Here is a 21217-nt window from a genome sequence, read left to right on the forward strand (position 1 = left end):
CTGTTCTTGTGGGGTGTAGTTGGGCAGAACTAACTCTGCGAGCTGCAGCTGTACAAAACTGGATGTGGATACGGAGCTTGGCTTTGAGAGATGGTTTCCCTTTCGTGGAGTAGGTGCCCCAAGAAGGGTTGGGTTCCAGTCTCAGCGCATGCTTCTCCTATATGGAAAGCTGCATTTCATATAAGCGTGTAAGCTGGCAAACATATATGAAAAAAAATATGAAAGGAAGGGTACAAAGGGTTCAGAAAACCAGGGTATCGAAGCAATGCTGGGGGATAGTCCTGAGCAAATTAACCCAGTTCCAGGTTTTTAGAGAAGCTATGGTAATCCTATTAGAAGTAAATTTATCATGAACCTGAATTTGCCTTTCAAGAAATAGAGGTGTGTAATATACCCTACATTTGCTAATGTGCATTCCAAACAACATACTTAAGAGCTCGTTCATCCTTTGCATGTTAAGACTTGATTTAGGCTTCCAGGTTTCTGTATTTTCCTTCATACACTGGCAGTGTCCCTCACAGTCCTAAATTAAAGCATATTTGCTGGAAAGTCCCGACTTTTTTACTCCAGTAAACACTAAAAATGGTACTACCTATTGCAGGTGTAGCTCTCAATCTTAAACTCAATCCTTGTCAAATTAGAGGCTTTTCTCTTTTCTTTAAAGGAAGATTGTGACTCTTTCTTCAACTTGTATATAACAATAGCAACAATAATAATAACCTGGCACGTGTTATGTGGTTTCATTCCCCTGATGTCTCAGTGCTATTCAAAGCAGATTGACAGGTGTTATCCCAGTTTTACAAATGAGAAAAACAAATCTCAGCATGTTTAAGCAAATCTTCCAAACTCTCAACACTAACGTGTTCCCCAGTGTAGAACAGAACAAGCAGGCCTGCACCTTGTAATCTAAGCTATGATTTTCTATTTCATGGTATTTTTGTGTAATGTAGCAGTGGTTTGCATTCGATTCTTACTAGTTTGAGGCTAAGTAACTAAGATGAAAGCACCCTTAAAGTGGGTTGAATTGGGCACACTTTTGTTATGGGTGTTTTAAATTACTTCTATATTCTTCCTTATAGAGCTTGACTATGCAGTCAAAATATCATCTGTTTGAGAGAAGCAGATAAAATATTGTTTTTCTTGTTGCTTTTATTATCAGTGAGTAGCAGTACTAAAGTGCTCCATCTCTTAGCATTCTCTTTATCTAATAATTTTTTTTTCTTATTTTCATTGTACGATCAACACTTACCTTAGTTGTGGTGGCCTAACAAGTGCTTAGTTCCACAACCTTTTGTTCTCTTTGTCGCTCCTACTCAAAACAAGGACTGCAAGAAAGGAAAAGAAATGCAGTGCTCATAAGTTATTGAATAAATTGTACAAATCAGATGTTGCAAGAGGCGATTGCATTTGTCTTAAATAATGCTTGCTTTCACGTGCAAAAAAAAAAAAAAAGGCACCTCTCTAAAACACTGTGCATCTGCACAATAGTAAATTATTGTATTTCCACTTTATTATACTAGTTTATGTATTTATCTGTATATAAATTACCTTTTGGTGTTTTGGGCTTAGGACCCAGAGTATGCAATAGCTTTTTAATCATAAAAAGCCATTCTGGGAAAAATAATATCTCGAATGAACATATATACATTCTCCATCTCTTTATATTTAAGGCTCAGCTCTTATAATTCCGTTGGACCTGATATTGCAATTTCTTATGTCTTTGAGAAGTTTCATTTGCTATTCCTGGTATATTTTGTTACACATCTTCCTCTACCACTTCTCAGGACCTGGGTCCTAAAAGAAGCTACCTGTCATCTTGCACAGCAGAGTACATAGGTCTGCTCCCATCCTTATTCAAATCTATGAAAAAATGGCCATTGTATTAATGGTAACAGGACAGGTTTTATATATGAATTAAAAGCTCCTGTTAATTGGTGAATACGCTCAAAAGGATTTTCTTAGAAGCATGTCTGGAAGAGGTTGATCTTTCTCATAGCAACTTTTGAATGTCTGGGTTACATGTAAAAATCCGTTCCCGTTAGCAGAGCTGAAAAGACACAGGCACTTTGAAATTGTCCTTACTTCCACAAGGCTTGCAAGGTACAAATCCAGACTGGAGAGGAGGGGGGAAAAAAAAAAAAAAAAAAAAAAAAAAGGAGAACTCTAGTTTGTTTTGTTTGGTGGTTTTTAGCTTGATCAATTTGTGAATCTCATATAATATTAACATTCCTTGGAGGATTTTGTCCCCTCCCTTCTATTGATACTTTCTTTGCTGAGGGAAGCATGTGCTACAGATTGGCACCTTAGGGACAGGTTGTGTTTTAACCACTTGGGATATGTATGGTTGCAGTATAGCAGTCCTCTTGCAGTAAATTAATATATATTTCCTCATGGATTCCAGTCTGAAGTTGGCCTGTGATTTATTTCTAAGGAGCTGATGAAGGAGACCAAAAAAGAAAGCTTATTAGCAATAGACATTAGTTAGTAAGTGCCTCCACTGATGATCTGCACCTTTATCAGATATTTGGGGGAACCTTTTCACTGAAAATAGTATTTTAACTGCAAGCACCTTATATGGTCAGAGGCAGCATCTTGAGTGACAGAGCTTGGAGAATAAAAAAAATACTGTGTGACACAGGAGATTTTGTCCTTGAATATTTCATGCCAGAGTGGAATGTGAGACGATATTGCTAAAGCTCTATTTTTTAGTTTGTTTCATATACCAATATGGGAATAATTTTGAATAACATTAAATAATAGCTAGGCCAACTTAGAAAAAGCTTTAAAAATACCAGCTCCTCCATAATAGTCAGGCACTTCTATTTCATACTTATTTTGTTTTTCTTCAGGATCATTTCTTTCAGAGTAAAAAAGATTCCACAAAAGCTGCCGGATTTATGTCCACTACTATAGGCATGTGACCTGTACAGAGACAGACCCAAGTGTTATTAAAGGTCTCATGACTGTATGACCCTTCAAGCTAAATTTATCTCAGATGCTTTTTCCACTGTTAGAGACTGACTTTCATGATTCCACAGGACACTTCTCTGTTAACCATCAGATGCTAATTCAAAGATAGAGCCCAGAAAAAAGGAAGAACAGAATGCTTAGCATGAAATGTTATTCATGTTCTTTCTGTTTTTTTTTTTTTTTTTTTTTTTTCTTTTTTTTTTTTTTTTTTTTTTTTTTGTGAAACAATTTATATGCAGATAACTGGCAAAAGCCTTGAGGGCAGTTGGCTCTTTCCTGTCGAAATATAACATAGTCCGTAATGCATTTTATGGTACTGTTATAAAATAAAGTGCAAAAGTTCAAAAGAGTTTTACAGACTGTCAGCCAGAAATGAATGAAATTGAATTTTGAGTGAACATTTTGAATTATTCTTATTTGATGAATGTTTTCATACTTTTTACATAAACTATATACCATTTTTTTTCCTATATACCAAGTCTCTATACATTACCTAAGTACAAATTTTTGTGTTTTCTTTCATTATGAACCAAGCTGCAGTCAGTAATAGGCTGCAACAGATGTAAACACTGTACAAAGGAATGGCTATTCTGCATGTAACCACTTGTTGAGCAATAACTCTGCTCTCAGTTTAAAAACAATTCCAATACTATTCAGAGCATATTCAAAATATATAATGTAAACTGCACGTTTATAATCCAGTTTTGTGGGTTTCCTTTCTTCACCTAACAGTGAAATTACCAAGTGAGCTCACATTAATATTTCCTAAACCGAATTAATTCTCAAAGCTTTTGTGATAAATTTTTGGCTGGAGATTACAAATGAAAGTGTTGCTGTTTGTGCTGCAGAAGTTATCAGAGTCATTGTTATAACAGGAAAAGGTCTCCTTTTGCAGTGTAGTAGAGAAAACGTCATATTAGAGGTCTTTTACAGAGGTATTTTGTCCTTCACTGATTTATAACAATAGCTGTCTGTATGTGTGTTTGACTTGAACAGACAAAAAGGAGTTTTGTTTTTATTTAACTTCCCCACGGAGTTTTAAATTTCTTTCAGATAGGGAATACTTTCTGTTTTGTGAAGTTAAACAATAGTACTAATTCACAGTATCTAAAAGAGGCAGTGGTTAGGAGAAAGGGAAGAATTATATTTCTAGGTAAGATTTTAGTTTCCTTTGAATAAAAATCTTTGTTCCTTTCTTTACTCTACAGAGATTAATTTATCTAGCAAGTCTCCAATTGGAAATTCCCTGCCTGACCATGCCTTACATTCATCTTTTCCTTTCATTTACTATCCATCAGTACTGTTCTTTTTTTTCAGTGTAATTAACCTTTAAACCTGTTGTTATAATGCTGCAAGAGAGATAGAGACACTTTTTAGCTGCCTTGGGTCCCATGTGACCTACGGGGAGAATAGATTCAAAATAGACTAGTTCCTCCCAGGGCAATACAAGACAGAAGAGAAAAGCACTGTCATTTCCGAACAGCACAGGGCTGGAGTAAATGCAGTGTGAAAAAGGAAGGAGTTGCAGCGTGTTAGATTTCTTCCTTCGGAGCGTACTTTATCACAGGAGAAGGACTTCAGAGGATTTTAAAAAACACTTGGAAATGGAATACTCGGAGAAGCAGCTTGTTAAGGCCAACTGATGTCTGACGGCTAAAAATACTTGAGGATTTTTTCAGAATGAGCATTGTTATGAAGCCAAGATCCCGATCTACCAGCTCCTTAAGGACTGCCGATGCAATGTGGTAACGTGCTTGTTTTTTTTTTTTTTTTTTTTTTTTCTTTCGAGCTTCCCGTCCTATTATGACACGCAGACACGTCCCAAGAAAGTGACAGGATTTAATTGTGGTTCGATAGGTTCTGCATGCTTGTTGAACATGTTCAGCTGCTAAGTTTCACAGTTAATAATACGAAACAATTATTTAGCTTTTCTCTTTTGCAACACTGTATCTATTATTTTTCTAACAAGATCTATTTCATAAGATTTTCACATTTGGTCACTCCCTGAACTTTGGAATAGTTTCTTCATTTTTTTTTTCAGCAGATTTGTTTCAGCAATAAACTTAAAATATAAAGTTTTGGAGGCTGAAGGGTAAAATGAAGTTACCGTTTACGTGAGCTATTTTGGGATACATGCCAGTAGTTTTGCTGCATAAACAAACTGACTAGCAGAGGTGAGTGTCCTGGGAGGGTAGAAATTTTACAGTGGCAGACGTGAGATTGTGCAGTGTTGTGCTTTATGCCTTTTTTCCAGGCAGGGCTTAGAGGAGTAAAAGCAGACCGTATGAGCCGTCTGCGTGCGTGATTTTCTTATTAATATTGCAGTTAGCAATTGTGAAAGTTCTGCCTTTGGATTAATTATTTTTCTTGTGAGAACTTTATTCATCATATAGCTTAACAGGCACAGACAGGACGATTCTGTATTAGGTTGATTAGACTCCTACCTTTTTTTAGTCTCTCAATAATTTTCTTAAGACTGCCATCATTTTTACATCCACATGTAGACTAATGGTTCAGGACTATATTTAGCTGGGAAACCTGAGTCTCTGCCATAGAAACAATATATTTTAAAATATAATATTCTTTTAGAATTAAATGTCTGATGCCTTATTGTATGACAGAGTAGTAATAAAATATGTTTCTTTTTGGCCAAAGATATCAGTTTAATATAATGGAACTTTAGCCTTTTTAAAGGTTTATGTTTTAAACAGTCTTGATTCTGAGTTAAATCATTCCAAGTTATTTCACTACTACGATCAAAGCAGTTAATATTTTTTTTTCAAAATTATCTTTTGCTAAAGCCATCTTGTAGTAGAAAATGAAATCTGTACCCTACTCAGACTGCAGAGTAAGTAATCCCAGCTGTTCTCATATGCCACTGGAGAGGAATTTTGCTGAAATAGCAGTTAAGATCTTTTTTTATTATTATTAAAATTCAACAAAGTAATACGAAACTAGTAAGCTTTATATTGGAAAAGGTGGTATTTTATTGATATTACGCTGTGCAAGATAGTAAAGCAATAATGCCTGGAAATAAAATCAGTAACTTTCTGATTAATATTTCTGCCCTTCAAAGATATAGAGAGAGAGAGAGAGAGAGAGAGAGAGAGAGACAACTGATTCTTGAAGGAAAAAAGGATTCTTCCAAGCAGATACATCCTGTGTGCCGAGAAGTGAGATGTGCAGGCTGATACGGCCGCTAAGCACTCAGTCTGTCTGTCTAGAATATCTGCCCGTCTGCCTTTGCTTGGTGCCGGGTTCGGCCGGACGGTTGATACGGGAGGCGAGGATAGAGTTTCTGCTAACTGGGAGCTGAAAGTCATGTGCTGCCTTGCAGTACAGACAAATTCCCTGAGCCCAGGAAGTTGCTCTCGGGGAGATCCTCCAAAGTTGCCTAGATAAGGAAAATACTTTCCAACGGCCGCGGCCGTGTGCAGCACAGCGAGGCCAAGCAAGCCCTGCCCCGCTGAGCGACGAGACAGCAAAACAGGAGCGCAGAGTGGAAAGGGGAGAGGAGGGACAAGCTCCTGGGCTCCCAGCCCCTCAGGCTGCCCCTCTTGCCCCTCTCCAGCTGTGCGGAGACTTCTTATATCCCAGCTCAGGGGTGGCCTGAGTGGTATCGGTTTCCAAAACACCTGCATGGCCTCAGCACGGCCGTCCTGCTGTGTGTTGTAGGAGGAAGGAAACGAGAGAGAGAGAGACAGATGGGAGAGTGCAGGAAGAAAGAAGTCACCAGGGAGGGGGTTGAGTTTTGGATCCCAGGAGGACAAGGTTGTCCTGAAGTATGACTATTCCATTTGCTAGGCTTTGAGAGAAATGGTCCCACGATGTCCTTGTGCTGCAGTTTCCCATATAAATAAAGTTCCCAGGAGGAACCAAATACAGACTCCCAAATCTCCAAAACCAATTTGAGGATAGAAGGGAGTTAATGAGACAAGGCAGAGAAATCTTTTCAGTTCCCGGAAATCACACGAGGTGTCATAACAGCTTCACAGTATGTGGTGAAGTCATGATCGTCTTTTTAGCTGGGAATCTACCATGCATTCAGATATCTTAAGATATCTGAATCAGAGCTCAAGCTAGCTCTGACGAGGGACAGATTAGCCCTGAGGGAAAGCTGGGCTAACGCTTGCTCTCTTATAGTTGGCTCAGTTAGGGTTGGTTGGCACTGAGTGCTATTTTGGGTTCTGTGGACAAACCTTCTGTTGCTGATGCACTGTTGAAAATTTCTACTGAAATCATAATGATAAAGTAGAAGTGGTTTTATGCAAAATAATGAGGAAAAATGCTTGTTTAAGGATTATTGACTATTAATTTAATGTTGCTCTGTACTGCCACTCATTCCTAAGCAAGATGTGCTTATGAAGTGAGCAGAATGTTTCTGGGGAATATCTAGAATGGATAAATGACAGTACAGACTTTTCAGTGACAGAAGATTGGTTTGTCATGTTATTCCTCGGAAGAAATAGCAAGGTAGGAGGGAAAATCACTATAAAATAAAACCTTGGCTCATTTATATGCATTTAAATGAGAATATGGCTCTACTTTCTTGACTATTTGTCACTGATCCACACAGCAGCAGGGGAATGGGAATTTACGATTTCTGATTCCTTTCCTTTTGTACCGAAAGAAAAGTGTGACCTTTCTGGAAAAAAAAAAAATATTTTGGAAGAAATGAAATAAAATTTCATTTTCAAACAAATTTCAATTTTCAAAAATTTCAAACAAATAGCCATGGTTGTTGAACAGCATAGGGACTCACTAGCTGGGAAACATGCAGCTGGTCAGATGTTAGAAGTTTGTTATTTTTTCATGATATAGATAATTAGGCCACAGATCTAATGCATCCAGCAGTAGTGTAAGCTTTTGGCACACAATAGTTTCTCATGTGTCTAGATGATAGCTATCTGTTTACCTTGTGGCTTGGCCTTCCCTGTATTTATTTATTTTATAACATACTCCAATTCCTGCTTTCCTGTTTTTTGGAATTTTGCAGTTGGCAGATCTACAAAGAGCATATCCCGGCCTCCCTGGTGTCTCATAGAGCAGAGGCCTTTTAGGATTCGCTTTGTGTTGAACACTTTATCTAGCCTCACTTAACTCTGACAGTGGGTGATGTTTGTTTTTGGTATCATTCAGGTTGGGAGATTGGAAATTACTGAAAGATGTTATCAAGTATGACTTAGTCTAAAAGGCTACTTGGTAAAACATACGTATAGGTAAGCAGAACAACATGGATCTTTTGCATGAGCTTTGCATGTTTGTACCCTTAATATGTATGTCTCGAGAGGTTTTGAGAAAAAAAATACTGAAAGTAGACAAGGGAACATCCTACATTGTGGCATCCATTCTGTGGATAGTGTGGTTTCTAAAGCTGAAGCATTAGTGATGGGGTGAGATCCCACTGTGCATCCCTGTGGACCTGCTCTGGCTTCCCAAACTAAAGGCACCACAAAGTAAAACTATGCCATGAGCATAACCTGCCCTCCAAAGTCTTTGACGGGACGAACATGTGGGTATATCACATGGGCTATCCTAAAATAGCACAGCTTAGTACTGGCAAGCCCATTGCCAGTATTATGATGGTGGTGATATATAATAAATACTGTTGAAAGCGTCACATACCTCTAGGTTATTGGCATCAGGCCTGTGTCTGAAAGCATTGCTGATGTTCAGACTGAGAATCCCAGTGCTGGGGAGATCAGCAGCAAAATAGGGTATTTTTGAAGGACTCAGCAGGTACACCGACTTTAATGAGACACACGTTGTCTATAGGGACAGAACATAAATGCAACTGGGAGTCACGTTAACAGAACACATGCTGCTGAGGAGGCTGTTGAAGAAATCAGGCTTTTATATCTCTGGACAGGATGAATCTTTTTACCTCTCCAGTCGTCTGTGAGAGATCGGAGTCTGTTGCCACCATGTCCCTTGCTACCTGTCCCTTGCTGTCACAGCTTATGCAACCACTCTTGAAGAGACGGAGTTTGGGAACTCTCATAATGTTTGATGACATGTTTAGTAGCTGAAGGGGTAGAAGCAAGCTGCAGTGTATCCAGATACATGGGGACTTGAATTACCAAATACCATGTGCAGAACCGGGGAGTTTCTGAATGCTGAACAAAGCCTGCAAGCTAGAGATGACCTTTACTAGATGAAGTCTGACTTTGGTGGAATTTATAGCTGACTTCAGTTAGCCACATAGCCTTCATAAGCAGTATGGGCCTGAAGTGAAGGCCAGGGAAATTTGAGGTGGTATATAGTCTGGCAGTGTCAGTGCTAATGAGGAAACTTGTATAGTTGGTGTTATTTTCCAGCATTGGAGTATGAGTATTGGAGTATTAAACACTGATATTTTTACCAAATGAAATAGGGGCACAAATGTCATTTTCTCTGCTGAATTAACGGCGGCATTGAATTAATTAGGTGCCATGTTTTTTCTAACAATGTAAGAAATGTTCTACTAGGCCTGACTAGTGCTCTACCTAGCTTCATATTCTGTCTTCATTAGTGGCAACAGGAGAATGGAGAAAAACTGTCCAATTTCTATAATCCTTTCTTGAGGAAGGTGATCATCCTCCTGTACTCAGCCTTGGTGAGGCCTGATCTGGAGTATTGTATCCAGTTCTGGGCTCCCCAGTACAAGAGGGATGTGGAACTGCTGGAGAGAGTCCAGCGCAGGGCTATGAGGATGATCAAGGGGCATCTGCCCTATGAGGAAAGGCTGAGAGAGTTGGGCCTGTTCAGCCTGAAGAAGAGAAGGCTGAGGGAGGGATCTGATAAGTGTATACAAATTCCTCAAGGGAGGGAGCGAGAAGGATGGAGCTGGCTTCTTTTCAGTGGTGGCCACTGATAAAACTGGAGGAAACAGCCACAAACTGAAACACTGAAAGTTCCACAGGAACTTAAGGGAAAAATTCTTAACAATGAGGGTGACAGAGCACTGGAACAGGTTGCCCAGAGAGGTTGTGGAGTCTCCTTCTCTGAAGAGCTTCAAAACCTGCTTGGTCGCAATCCTGCACGCTCTAGGTGACCCTGCATGTGTAGGGGGGTTGGACTAGATGATGTCTAAAGGTCCTTTCCAACCTTATGGATTCTATTATTCTTATCATATTGCCCAGCACCCACAAATATTATATTAGGGATATGAATGAGTTCTTCCTAATCTGTGCCCTTTAGAGTTGATTTATTTATCAGTATCTCATCTGTTTTTAGAATTCACTGACATTGTCTTCCTTCACAACTTTATGATAACCTAATGTACTTTACAAAGATGCCCTTCTTTACCGAGCTTTAAATTTGTTCCCCACTGGTTTCAACAAGTCCATTTAGTTCTGTCATTGTGGGATTTGATGAAACACTTTGTATATTTATTTTATCCACCAACTTCATGATTTTATAAACCTTAGTTATAACCTCCTCAGCCTTGTTTTGCTGAGCCATCTTAGACTTTCCTCCTAAGGCAGCTGCTCTATCCCTTGGACGTTTTAGCTTCCCTTCTCTGTATTACCAGTGTGTCCTTCTTCTTCACAGAGATCAAATTGCACCCATTATTCAAGAAATGGACACATCAAGGTTTTATATAGTGGTGAAATAATGCCTGTATTTTTCTTGACACTACCCTGACTGATGCTACCCAACATATTGCTAGCTTTTTTGGCTGCCACTGCAGATTGAGTCAGTGATTTCAGAGAATTCTTTTGCTGAGTTTTCATGCCAATAAAATCTTTTGGCATGGTCACAAGTCAGCATTTTTTTTCACAGCAGAAGTATTAGCCTTGCCAACACAAAATGCAAGTATTTTAACACGAATATGAAAAGAGCCGCTATCTACAAATAATACACATTTTTTTAAACAAACAATAATATTGCAAAACATGCCAAATAAAGCTTCAAATTGTAAAGTTTGACTCCAGCAGAAAAAGGGCAGTTCCTCAGAGACATCCTCTTTTAAGCAACATTAATCTGTACAGGAAAACATACAGAGTATTCTTTCCCCACTATTTGCAAGTACATGTAGTTCTCGGCCACTCTATTTAGTGTACAAACAATCCCTTCTCAATTTGCCTGAAGATCCAAACTTGTCTTTACAGCCCTGTTCATTCTCATACCTTCTCCTTGTGGCACATGTGCATAGAATGAGGTCATGGATGAAGTTCCACTAAATTTAGCTGGACCATTAAGTCAGTGGGATTGAAACTTTAATTTCTATCCCCAGGATCTACTGAGAAGTAGTGTGGCTGGCTTTACAGGCAGCTGATTTGACAACCCAGCTCCCACCACTAGAAGTTCATTTATAGCTGGATCAGCTGAGGGTAGGAGGTAGCCCAAATGCCCACTTCTGAATTAATACTGAAAAGCTGAGGGAAGTACCCTCCTTTTTATTCATTCCCATTACATCGTAGCTATTTTGTTTGTGGCACTTTTTTAGAAGATTATTGGCACCTTCTCCCTAACATGGTTTTCTGGGAAGCACAATTGCAGTGTAAGACGTAACAAATGGGATTCACCTCACCTACATGAGAAGTCTGCCATATCTATATCTGAATTAGTTACCCCTGGCTCTCTTTGGAGAAAAATACTTGTTTTCAGGGTGTGACTTATATCACCAGTTTTAGATTTTGTAGCCAAGAAGAAATGTGCTCTTGATGCCACTGATTGTATCAAAATCTCCGCTGAACACAGATAATATATATAAAGGGAGTCTAGCATATATGGACATCTACTGTGCATATTTAATCAGAGTAATTCTTTAATGCAGATAACAAAGCTGATGTTGAATACATATTTTAAGATTTAGTAGGTACAGTTATTTTCTATGAAAAGTATAGCATAAAAAACATAAATGTAGTCTGGAAAGCATAAATGTTCTGTGGTAGAAAACATAATGTGTGAACAAAACAACAGAAAGAAGCCAACTGCTTGGCTGGGTTGAAAGTGATATTGAAAGAACGTAATTCTCAAAGTGTGCTGAATTCACATACACAATGTCACTAAGCAGTGATGATCTCACTCTGATGGCAGCTCAAACCACACAGCCTCCACTTTCATGGGAATCACAGTAACCGTAAAATTTCAGCTCCAGTGAGTTTTATTTCAAACTTAATAATCAATATAGCATGTTTCCTAAGTCACATAATGAAACGCGTGATATAGCTCAATTTCTGCATCCTATCTGTTCAGGTTGGTGATGCCATGTAGATGTGTGCATTTATGATCCAAAAAAGATACATGATATGACTATGGTATGATGTATTTAAAATGTTTTTTTTTTTCTTTCATCAAATGCTTCATGTTATGAAACATTTACCAACCTGTTTTAGATAAAAAGCATTATCATAGACAATACAGACATAGATGTTGCAGAGACTTGCAAGTTGATGCTAGCATTTTCCTCTTTGGACCTGAAGGGACAATGATGTATGGAGGCTAATTAGACCTCCCCCACACTGGTGAGGCTCTGCTGCTTTCTGAACCAAAACGATGGTCTCTGTATTGTGCTGTACTGTGTCTCAGCTGGTGCTACCATCCACCCACATGGACATCAAGGCAGATTCCAAAAAGTATTTTAGGAGATTCTCTCCTAGAGGTATAGATGCAGAATAAAGCAGCCAATTCCTGCCATAGGTTCCTGGCAGCAGTGCTGAAGCATCCCATTCATAAGATCAAATCACCTTCATTCCTAGAACTCTATATTCATAATTACTTTTATTACCCAGAGAAATTTATGTATTTAATGATTTGAAGCTTGTGTGCAGTAGTCATTTGTCATCTGATATTTCCTTGATTTAACCAACTACTAATTTCCCTGTATCATAGCTTTTTACATTTGCTATATTATATGTAGTCCATCTCCATAACTAGAAGCTAGTTTTACTTCCCATCTATTTTTCTTTTGCATCTCTTCTATCCTTATTTGCACTTAAATCTTATTTTCTATCTGAATTTGAAATGACCCTCCTAATTAGCATGTGTCAGGAAAATCAGCCTTAGTGATGCTGCAGCAAAACAGTTATTTTCAAAAGTTTATCTTGATTTCATGAAAAAAAGAAAAAAGTCTTGGTTTCCTTTTTCATTTTTCTTTTGTCTTTCAAAACCTCTAGCTATAAAAAATAGGCATTTATATGCCTAAAACTGAGCAATTACATAATTATGTTATTGCAGCTTTCAACCTTCCTTGTTGAACCTCTCCCACACTATTTGTCATCTTTATTACTGTATCACAAATCTAGTTATGTTGTAAATGCTTTGTTTGTGAACTGCGTCTTCCATTTTCTTTAAAAAGCATTAACAATACTCTGAGGTGCTATAAAATTGAGAAGAGAAGGTTGAGAAGGGATCTGATTAGTATGTATGAATTCCTGAAGGGTGAATGACAAGGAGCAATGAGTATAAGTTGAAACACAGGAAGCTCCATGTGCGTGTGAGGAAGAATTTCTTCACTGTGAGGGTGACAGAGCCCTGGAACAGGCTGCCCAGGGAGGTTGTAGAGTTTCTCTCTCTGGAGGTCTTCAAAATCCTCCTGGATGAGACCCTGTTCCACATGCTCTGGGTGTCCCTGCTGGAGCAAGGGGGTTGGACTAGATGATCTCTAGAGGTCCCTTCCAACTTCAACCATTCTGTGATTGTGTGAAAATAAAAAATACTGTGTGACAAAAGAGTAGTGAAGCCTGCCAGTGGTGCTAGTCAAAGGATGAAGGAAGCAAAAGATCTAAGTTATTAGAGCTGGTTATCTAATAGAAAAAAAGTTATTTGGTGCTGTTTCTAGTTTTATTAACATATAAAAATACATATTTATAAAAATGATTATAAAGACATTGCATTACACATTGGGAAACTATCTATTATTTTAATAATAACTTCATCTTTTTTGTTTATGGGCAATTTAGGCATATGATGCCTGTAGGCTTGCACAAATGTACTTTTGTGGCTGTATGCTACAACTTGCAGTTTCTATTTTTTGTATGTCTGTATTTTTTCAATTGTACTAAAAAATTGTGGTCTCAATGCTCACAAGTTTTGTTTCTCCCCTTCTGGAGTGAGAAGCCAAATCAACTGTTATATTGACTGTGCTGCTTGTAGTGTGTATGACCAAGTGAAGGCCTTCACGGCCTTTGTTTTAGCAGTTTGTAGTCCTATGGCTATCACCTCAAAGCAACTATTCTATAGTGTAACTGAACTACCTGGTATGTCTTAATACTGTTTTCTTTTTTCTCATCATGTTTTTTGATTAAGACTTTTTCATTCATAAGATGAACTGTGCTCTTCTCAGAGTGAGGGATAACGCTACCTTCTGGGGACACCCCACTACCTAGGGCTGAGCAGGCAGGCATCCTCCCATTGCCAGAGCCAAAACTGTTGTTCTGTCTTCGGATTCCTGCACCCCCCTGCTAGATATAAAATATAACCACAACGTGGGAGATATACGGCTTGTGAAAGACAAATTTTCACCCATCTATAGGCAGTAGAGAAACTGTATGCATCTCAAGGGCCATGCAGAGGGTCTGAAGGGCTCCAAGCTGTCTTCTGAATCATCTCTCTAATGACTGTCTAAGGACCCTCACTTCCAAATTTAGACATCCATCAAAATGCATGCTTCCCTATATGATTTCTAAACAAACCATTTTGTTTAGAAGTTTTTCAAAGTGACATTAGCAACTTTCTAGAGAACAAAAAGATCTTTTTTGTTTTGTTTATTTACCTGCTTTTTTTGAGTTATGTGTGTATTTATTTCTCATCTGTTCTGTATCAATACTTCTTTTATATCTGTTTTGTAGAAGACCTCTATCTGTTGGGGTTGCAGTGTAGGAAGTAGGAAGAAGGAAACACAGAGGAAGGATGTCTGATAGACTGAAAAGCCGTCGCATAAACTCCGGAGGAATCTTGTACAATTCCTGTGTGCAGATCTTCCTCTGTTTTAGCCTGTTATGTCTGAATCATTTAAAAAAAATGTTATTAGGCTTATCCCTGTTTTATGCTTAGTTAAAAATGAGTATTTAAAAGGTGGAAGGGTTACCCTTGCCATAAGCATGTAAGGCAATACTTTAAGCTAACCCTGGCAGGTTCAATATGGTAAAATTGAGCATGTTAATTTATGGCAAGTAAAAATGTCAAGTACATGATCTTCTCAGGATGTCTACCTGCAGATAGCTACTGCTCATACATCTGTGAGACTAGAGGCCATCTTAGTTGTTTTTCTTGGGTGCATTTTTAGGTGCTGCTAGAAACACACACAATATTGACCTGAGGTCAATAGCATAAAGGAACTGGTAACACAAAGTCTCTTAGGCTGGAAATGGAAGGAAGGCCCTAAAGGGATCCCTTGCGTCTGCTGAAGAACCAAGTCCATTTTCCACCTACTTTCATTGTAACTCAAGTTTCCTTATAAGCATGATCAGTGATGCTGAAAAGCAATTAAAAATACACAAAGGGCCGCTCCACTTGAGCAGGCTTCGTAGCGTGCAGCTGGCAAGAAGTTTCTAGCTGGTCACTTGGCTCAAAGAGCCATTCAGCGCGAGGCTGGTGATGCTTCCAAATGAGCTTCAGATTTTCATCATGTCTCCCTCAATTTTATATTACAATACTCTTCAAGTAGTCCTGAATTCTGAAGTTGAGCTATCCTTCAATAATTGAATTTCCCCCCTCTATTGTTATCTCTTGCCATTCATTAAACCAGGGAGGCTGTTGAGAAACTCATTCAGTGCGGGCTGATATTTCAAAGGGCCTCTGCGCAGGCACCGCTTGGCTCATGTTTGCTGGGGAACAAACCTGCTGTCAGTTTGACTGGCAGAAACGCCGTGCAGTAAATTATTCAAAAGACTGTTTGAAGCAGCACGCAGTTGTGCTTGGGTTTCTTTCCCTTGCTGCCTCGTATTCCGGCTCTTGCTCCTTTCTTCTCTAATTCCTTTGGGAAACATTCCATGGGATTTTGCAGAGATTCTAGAAAAAAATCAAGCTAGACCTGATTATGTTCTTCCTACAAAAGAAGGCTGAAAAGAAGAATTTTGTATGTGTCAGGAGAGATTATAATTTGTTGCTTTTGAAGCTGGAAAGAGTGTGGTTTATCTAGCTCTGTTTCTGTGTCTTTTCTATAATACAAACCTCAATGTGAATAATGAATTGAGATAATAGGCGGCTGCCTTTCAGGTGGCAAGGAACATCTTGCCTTAGTGCTTTGGCTGCCTTTTGGTTTGTGTTGTGTAATGAACATTTGGGCTATCCCCTAATTATTTGGAATTAGAAATATATCTTTACATCAGTTTCATAGCGTTTAAGGCTCTCTTTATGCTTTAGCAAGTAAATTTTTAAAATTTAGAATGTCTCCCTCAGTAGCACATGACAAGAAGAAACTTTATTATGCGTACACTGAAAATCATATTTTGTATGTATGTATATATACACTGAAAATGAAATTTCAGGATTATTTCTCATTGTTCAGTGTCTTTTTTGCCAGCTGCTCTCTGGAAATCAGTGCCCATACAGCTTACTAGATAGTTACTTTTTCCCTCTCTTTTTTTGTTTGCCTGCTAATTTGATACTGTGATCTGTCTTAAGGTGCTCAAAGTTCCTAAATTGCTCATAGAACAAATGAGGTGAAATTGGAGATGTAGGGCCTGAGTACAGCAAGGATAATTTGCTTTTTGCACCCACATGCACAACTATCTTTGAGTACAAGCAAAAAAAGAAGAAAATTTTAACAGCTCCACTCCAAAATCTGAGCCCAATCTCACTTGCAGTTTAGCAGGAAAGCCTTGTAATGCTGATGTAGACCCAGCTATCAAACAAGTCTGGCAAGAATCAGCCAGGCATCAAAACCAACCAACCGAAAAAAGAAATCCCCCAACCCAACAAATAGTCAAGAGGAAATATTTTTAAATATTATTTAATATAAGGAAGATTTTCAAAGCTGCAATATTTTTGGCAGGCAGGGTAAGAGTGGATCAAAGCCAGTAGGAACCCCTGGTTGAAATCTTTTTGATGATCAGTTTTAGGCACTGCAACTGTGCCTAACTAATTAATTACTTTTTAAAAGTGCAGCCTGCTGTGTGTTAGTTCCGAAGCTAACAGGTCAGATATCTGTCTTTTGAAGTAAAGCTTGACAGTGATGTTGCTTCAGTGCTACTGTGTCTGTGGTCTTTCTAGGCTGGTCTGACTAAGTTTCTTTCTTAGCCGGAAACTCCAGCAAAGACGATGTTTTACTGTCCAGCTCGTCCTAGGATACTCACCTCAGTGAGTGGAGACACATACAGTCTTCCCGACACACATATTCTTCCCAAAAGCAGCATGCTAGCCTGGGTTTCAGGGTGACTGACATGACCGGTTCAGTTAGATGCCATGTATGGTTCAGGACATTTGAGAAAATGTATAAAGAAGTGACTCAGTCTACTTTGGCACAAGATCTGTTTTTATGCCTAGTAACGCAGCGACTAGTGGCGTAATTGCTGACATGTGTTTTCCATTCTTTAAAGGCCAGAGATTTGAGCCGGACAAATGTTATGCAGAATTCTTTGGATCCCTGGTAGTAGCGGTGGTGGCAACCTTCATAAAATCTTAGCATTTGTGCCAACACAAATACCACAATCACCTATTAAAATGATTTTATCTCTTGTGATTACGTTCCTTCTGGTACAGGCCAGTTTATGACTTCTGTGCTTGCATGTGCAAACATACCACTTCCAACTGAAAATGACTTTCAGCTCTATTGGGCTAACTTTCCATAAACTCCTTACTCATATTTATCAGCAATGCCATCATTTGTCTTTGATTCATAGATGGTGATTACAGTCACATTTTTGGCAAGCAGGGCATTCACAGCTGTGAGGCAATGTATTATTCTTCTTGGAATTTCCATTCTTGGAAAATGATGGAAATGAATAACTAGGAAATGACATTTTGTAAAGCTATCAGAGCTTTTGATCTTGTCCAAGCAGTTTTTCCTCCCCCAGAAGAAACGCATTCTCCGCTGTGCCTGTAAGATGACCTTCATTTGTTAATATTATTTAACTTAGGACTTTGAGACTGATATTGTGCATTTGCAACTCTCTCCTAGTTGTTCATTTCAGCAGTAAAATGTAATTTTGTATTTATGCTATCGATATTATCATGATGAGTGGGAAGCATGCATTTTTCAGTTATTACATAATTCTTTGGACCATTTTGCTTACTCAACTGAAGTCTGTTGATTTCCTAACCAGTAGTTACTCGTTGCTAATAGTAGAAATGAGAAGTTCAGCATTATCCCGTGCAATTGAAAGCAAAACACTGTAAGTCTTTGTTCCTTAATGTGGACCAGCTGCTCTCTCTGCTTGCTGTCATTTGTATGTTGAAGATATTGATCCTGGCAATATTGGAGCTTTTGCTTCAAAGTAAGAAATGGTTTTATTTATTCATTCGGTGGCATTTTGAAATCCAAAATGAAGAACAGTTTATTTTCTGTTTTAAAACTCTTTGGAAGAGACGATTGAAATATACTACTATTACCACTGCAGAATATACTTGAGCACATCCCTTTCTTCACTCTCTTGTGAAAAGTATTGATAAGCAGAATTTTGTTTAACAGAGTGTTTAAGATTAAACCTAGAAGGGTACGCAGGATTGGGATCCTCTGTTCTATATCTTTTCCCTTTTCCACAAGCATGTCCAGTCCATTCCTCATTGGCTTGCTTGTTCATCCTCTGTGTGCATCTATTTTGTGAATAGTTTCTATCATATCATGGACTTTATTATAATAATCCTGAAAAACAGTTTTAGAGCAGCATTTTCAACCTCCTAAAATATACTGTAACATCTCTGTGCACCTGGAGTCCAGTGTCACATTCCAACTTACTACTTGTTCTTTGAGTGTTAAATTAGCCTCAGCTGTAGAATTAATCAAAGCAAAAGAAAAAGCCTCATATCCTGATATTTAGCTTTATAAAGCTATATAGCTTTATAGCAGCTTTCTGCTGCTTGGAAAATAAATTGGATGTCTTTCCTTAAAAGAGGTAACATAAAAACAATTTGAAACATTACTGTATAACATAACAGTTCATTATGATTTAAAAGTATACAGATATTCTCATTATTAGTTATTATCTGAAGTATAAGCAAAAATTTCCCCGCCTTTCTTCTTTTCAGAAGACTCCCTGAGGACTTAGGCAGATTTTAACCAAAGGTTTTATGTCTCAAGCAGCCTTGTAGTCATCTCTGAATTTGTACAGAGCCATGAATATTCTGAAAATTTATGCTTACAGCTTTTAAGTTGTAATTATATGATGACACTTTTGTATAGTTTTCAGCGAAAACTATATTGGATATTTCAATTACGCTACTTCACTCACACATTAAAGATGTCAGAAACAAGGAGTGACTGTCCCTACTGCCTTAACTCTTAACACTTAAGACAAATTTCAAAGAAAATACTATGCATGGCTGCTTACTTGGCTATTCTTCTTTAATAGTACGTCTGTCTCATGGATAGACAGGTTCTGCTGGCAGAGAGCCATGGCTGGAGGGCGAGGGGAAAGAATTAGACAGGAAAACATGTACTGTGAAGGTTTAGTTTAAGCAGAATTACAAGACTCACAGGAGGAGAAGCTTGCCAGTGGGCTGGCCTGGTTGGGCTATGGAGCAGGATGCCAAGCACGGGCTTGGTCACTGCCAGGTTTCTGTCCTTTAGGCTCCAGTAGTGTTGAATCTGTTGCAATAATAACTATTGCTTAGCATTTATGGTGATTTTTTTTTCACTCTGAAATCAAAATCATCTGCTTTTACGTGAAAGGAAAATTTGTATTGATTTTTGCACCTTCCTTGCAGAAAAACAGATTACACAGAAAAAAAAAATTAAAAAAAAATCAAAATGACTTCTTTTCTCAAGCAAAAATTACTTATTTTCCTTTTCCAGAACCTTTCATAAAGTTTCTTTTAATAAAATATTTGGGTTTTTTTTCTTCTTTCCTTCTTTTCCATTGGCTACTAAATGTTATAGAAATACCAGATCTAATGCCTTCCTCTAGTCCTCTTTTAATGGTGGAAAGGTTTTGGAAAGTTAAAGCATTAAAACAGATAAATAAGCAAGTCTGTCTTCTATTCTTCATATTTCTTCAACTGTTTCCTACAAGAAAGAGTACTCTCAGTAATACTAATTTTAGGCCTTATTAAGTCTGCTTTTTTTTTTTTTTTTTTTTTCCTGAGTGGATCTCTAAGCATTTTACAAAGCATCTATTTCGCAGGAAGGGAAATGGAAGGAAAGAAGGGGATAAAATGATTCACTCAGGATGACTCATCTGGTGAAAGAAATCATTTCATATCCTATTATCCCACTTCATTCCTGCAGAGGAAAAGAATGAAATGAAGAATTTCCTGATACCTTATGTTGTGAAGTAGGTGTTCATATTTTCACTCAGCTGCCTAGAGGGTCCCATGTCTTTCTCAGATTTATGAGCTACCCTTTTTTTTTTTTTTTTAACCACATGAAACCAAAGACTCTGATAGGAATTCTGCCCCCAAATCTTTGATGTACATTGCTTGATTGTGCGTGTAGAACTGTGGCAACCGAGGAAGATGTTTAATAAGTGCACATGTGCGGCAGGCTTGTCGGGGCTTTGGACATGCAGATGAGTTTGGCTGAAAGAACTGCTTAGTAAGTAACTGTATACATTTGGCAGAATTATTGATTCCACTGGGAACACTTCAGAGGATGAAATAACCAGATCTCAATTAAAAAAAAAATCTAGACAAAGCTTTTTCCAAAAAAAAAAAATAAAGATGCCTGCACACTTGAGTTCTTTGGAACCTTATTCTGTACCTCCTTCTCCTGGAATATCTGAGAATAGATAATAACAACTATTCCTTTTTTTTTTTTTTTTTTTCCCTCTGCATCTGGCCAGGACACCAAAGCACAGGGTACATCCATATCTTCTATGACCTCCTGGAGCATTTATTCTCACTATGGTTAATATAAATATTTTTTTAGATGGTCCTGTTTTTCAGGCAGCTGCCAATCAATTACCTGGCAGGGTTGGTCCCAGAGAATTTTTTATCTCTCTTCTTCATTCTGTTTGCTTTCAGCAGTAGTATGGGATATTGATTTAAATATTACACATCTGAGAAGCTGCTGCTTTTCCTCCATACCTGCTTCATCAAACCACTAACTGAGAAGGAACATACAGTTACATTGAGCTGAATTCACTGAAAGAGGAGGCTGAGTTCTATCAGTGAGCTGGTTTTTCCTTCTCTGGCAGCAATTTGATTCTCAAGCATGATGTAA

The 21217-nt window shown here is 38.2% G+C and overlaps 1 protein-coding gene across 2 annotated transcripts in view; it reads left to right on the forward strand.

Annotated features, from left to right (window-relative positions):
• Positions 1 to 21217, forward strand: part of PDE4D (phosphodiesterase 4D) — a 303714-nt gene that overhangs the window by 168920 nt on the left and 113577 nt on the right. Inside the window, exon 1 of one of the 2 annotated variants that reach the window (XM_026037182.1) lies at positions 4437 to 4715. The exons of the other annotated variant lie outside the window; for it this stretch is intronic. Within the exon in view, the coding sequence (XP_025892967.1) occupies positions 4651 to 4715 (65 nt within the window). The 5' untranslated portion in view covers positions 4437 to 4650. Of the gene's footprint in view, positions 1 to 4436; positions 4716 to 21217 lie in introns of those variants that run through there. 2 annotated transcript variants of the gene reach the window in all.

This window comes from Nothoprocta perdicaria, unplaced genomic scaffold, assembly GCF_003342845.1.
Source record: "Nothoprocta perdicaria isolate Ctin4 unplaced genomic scaffold, notPer1 scaffold_1, whole genome shotgun sequence".
Classification (NCBI taxonomy): domain Eukaryota; kingdom Metazoa; phylum Chordata; class Aves; order Tinamiformes; family Tinamidae; genus Nothoprocta; species Nothoprocta perdicaria.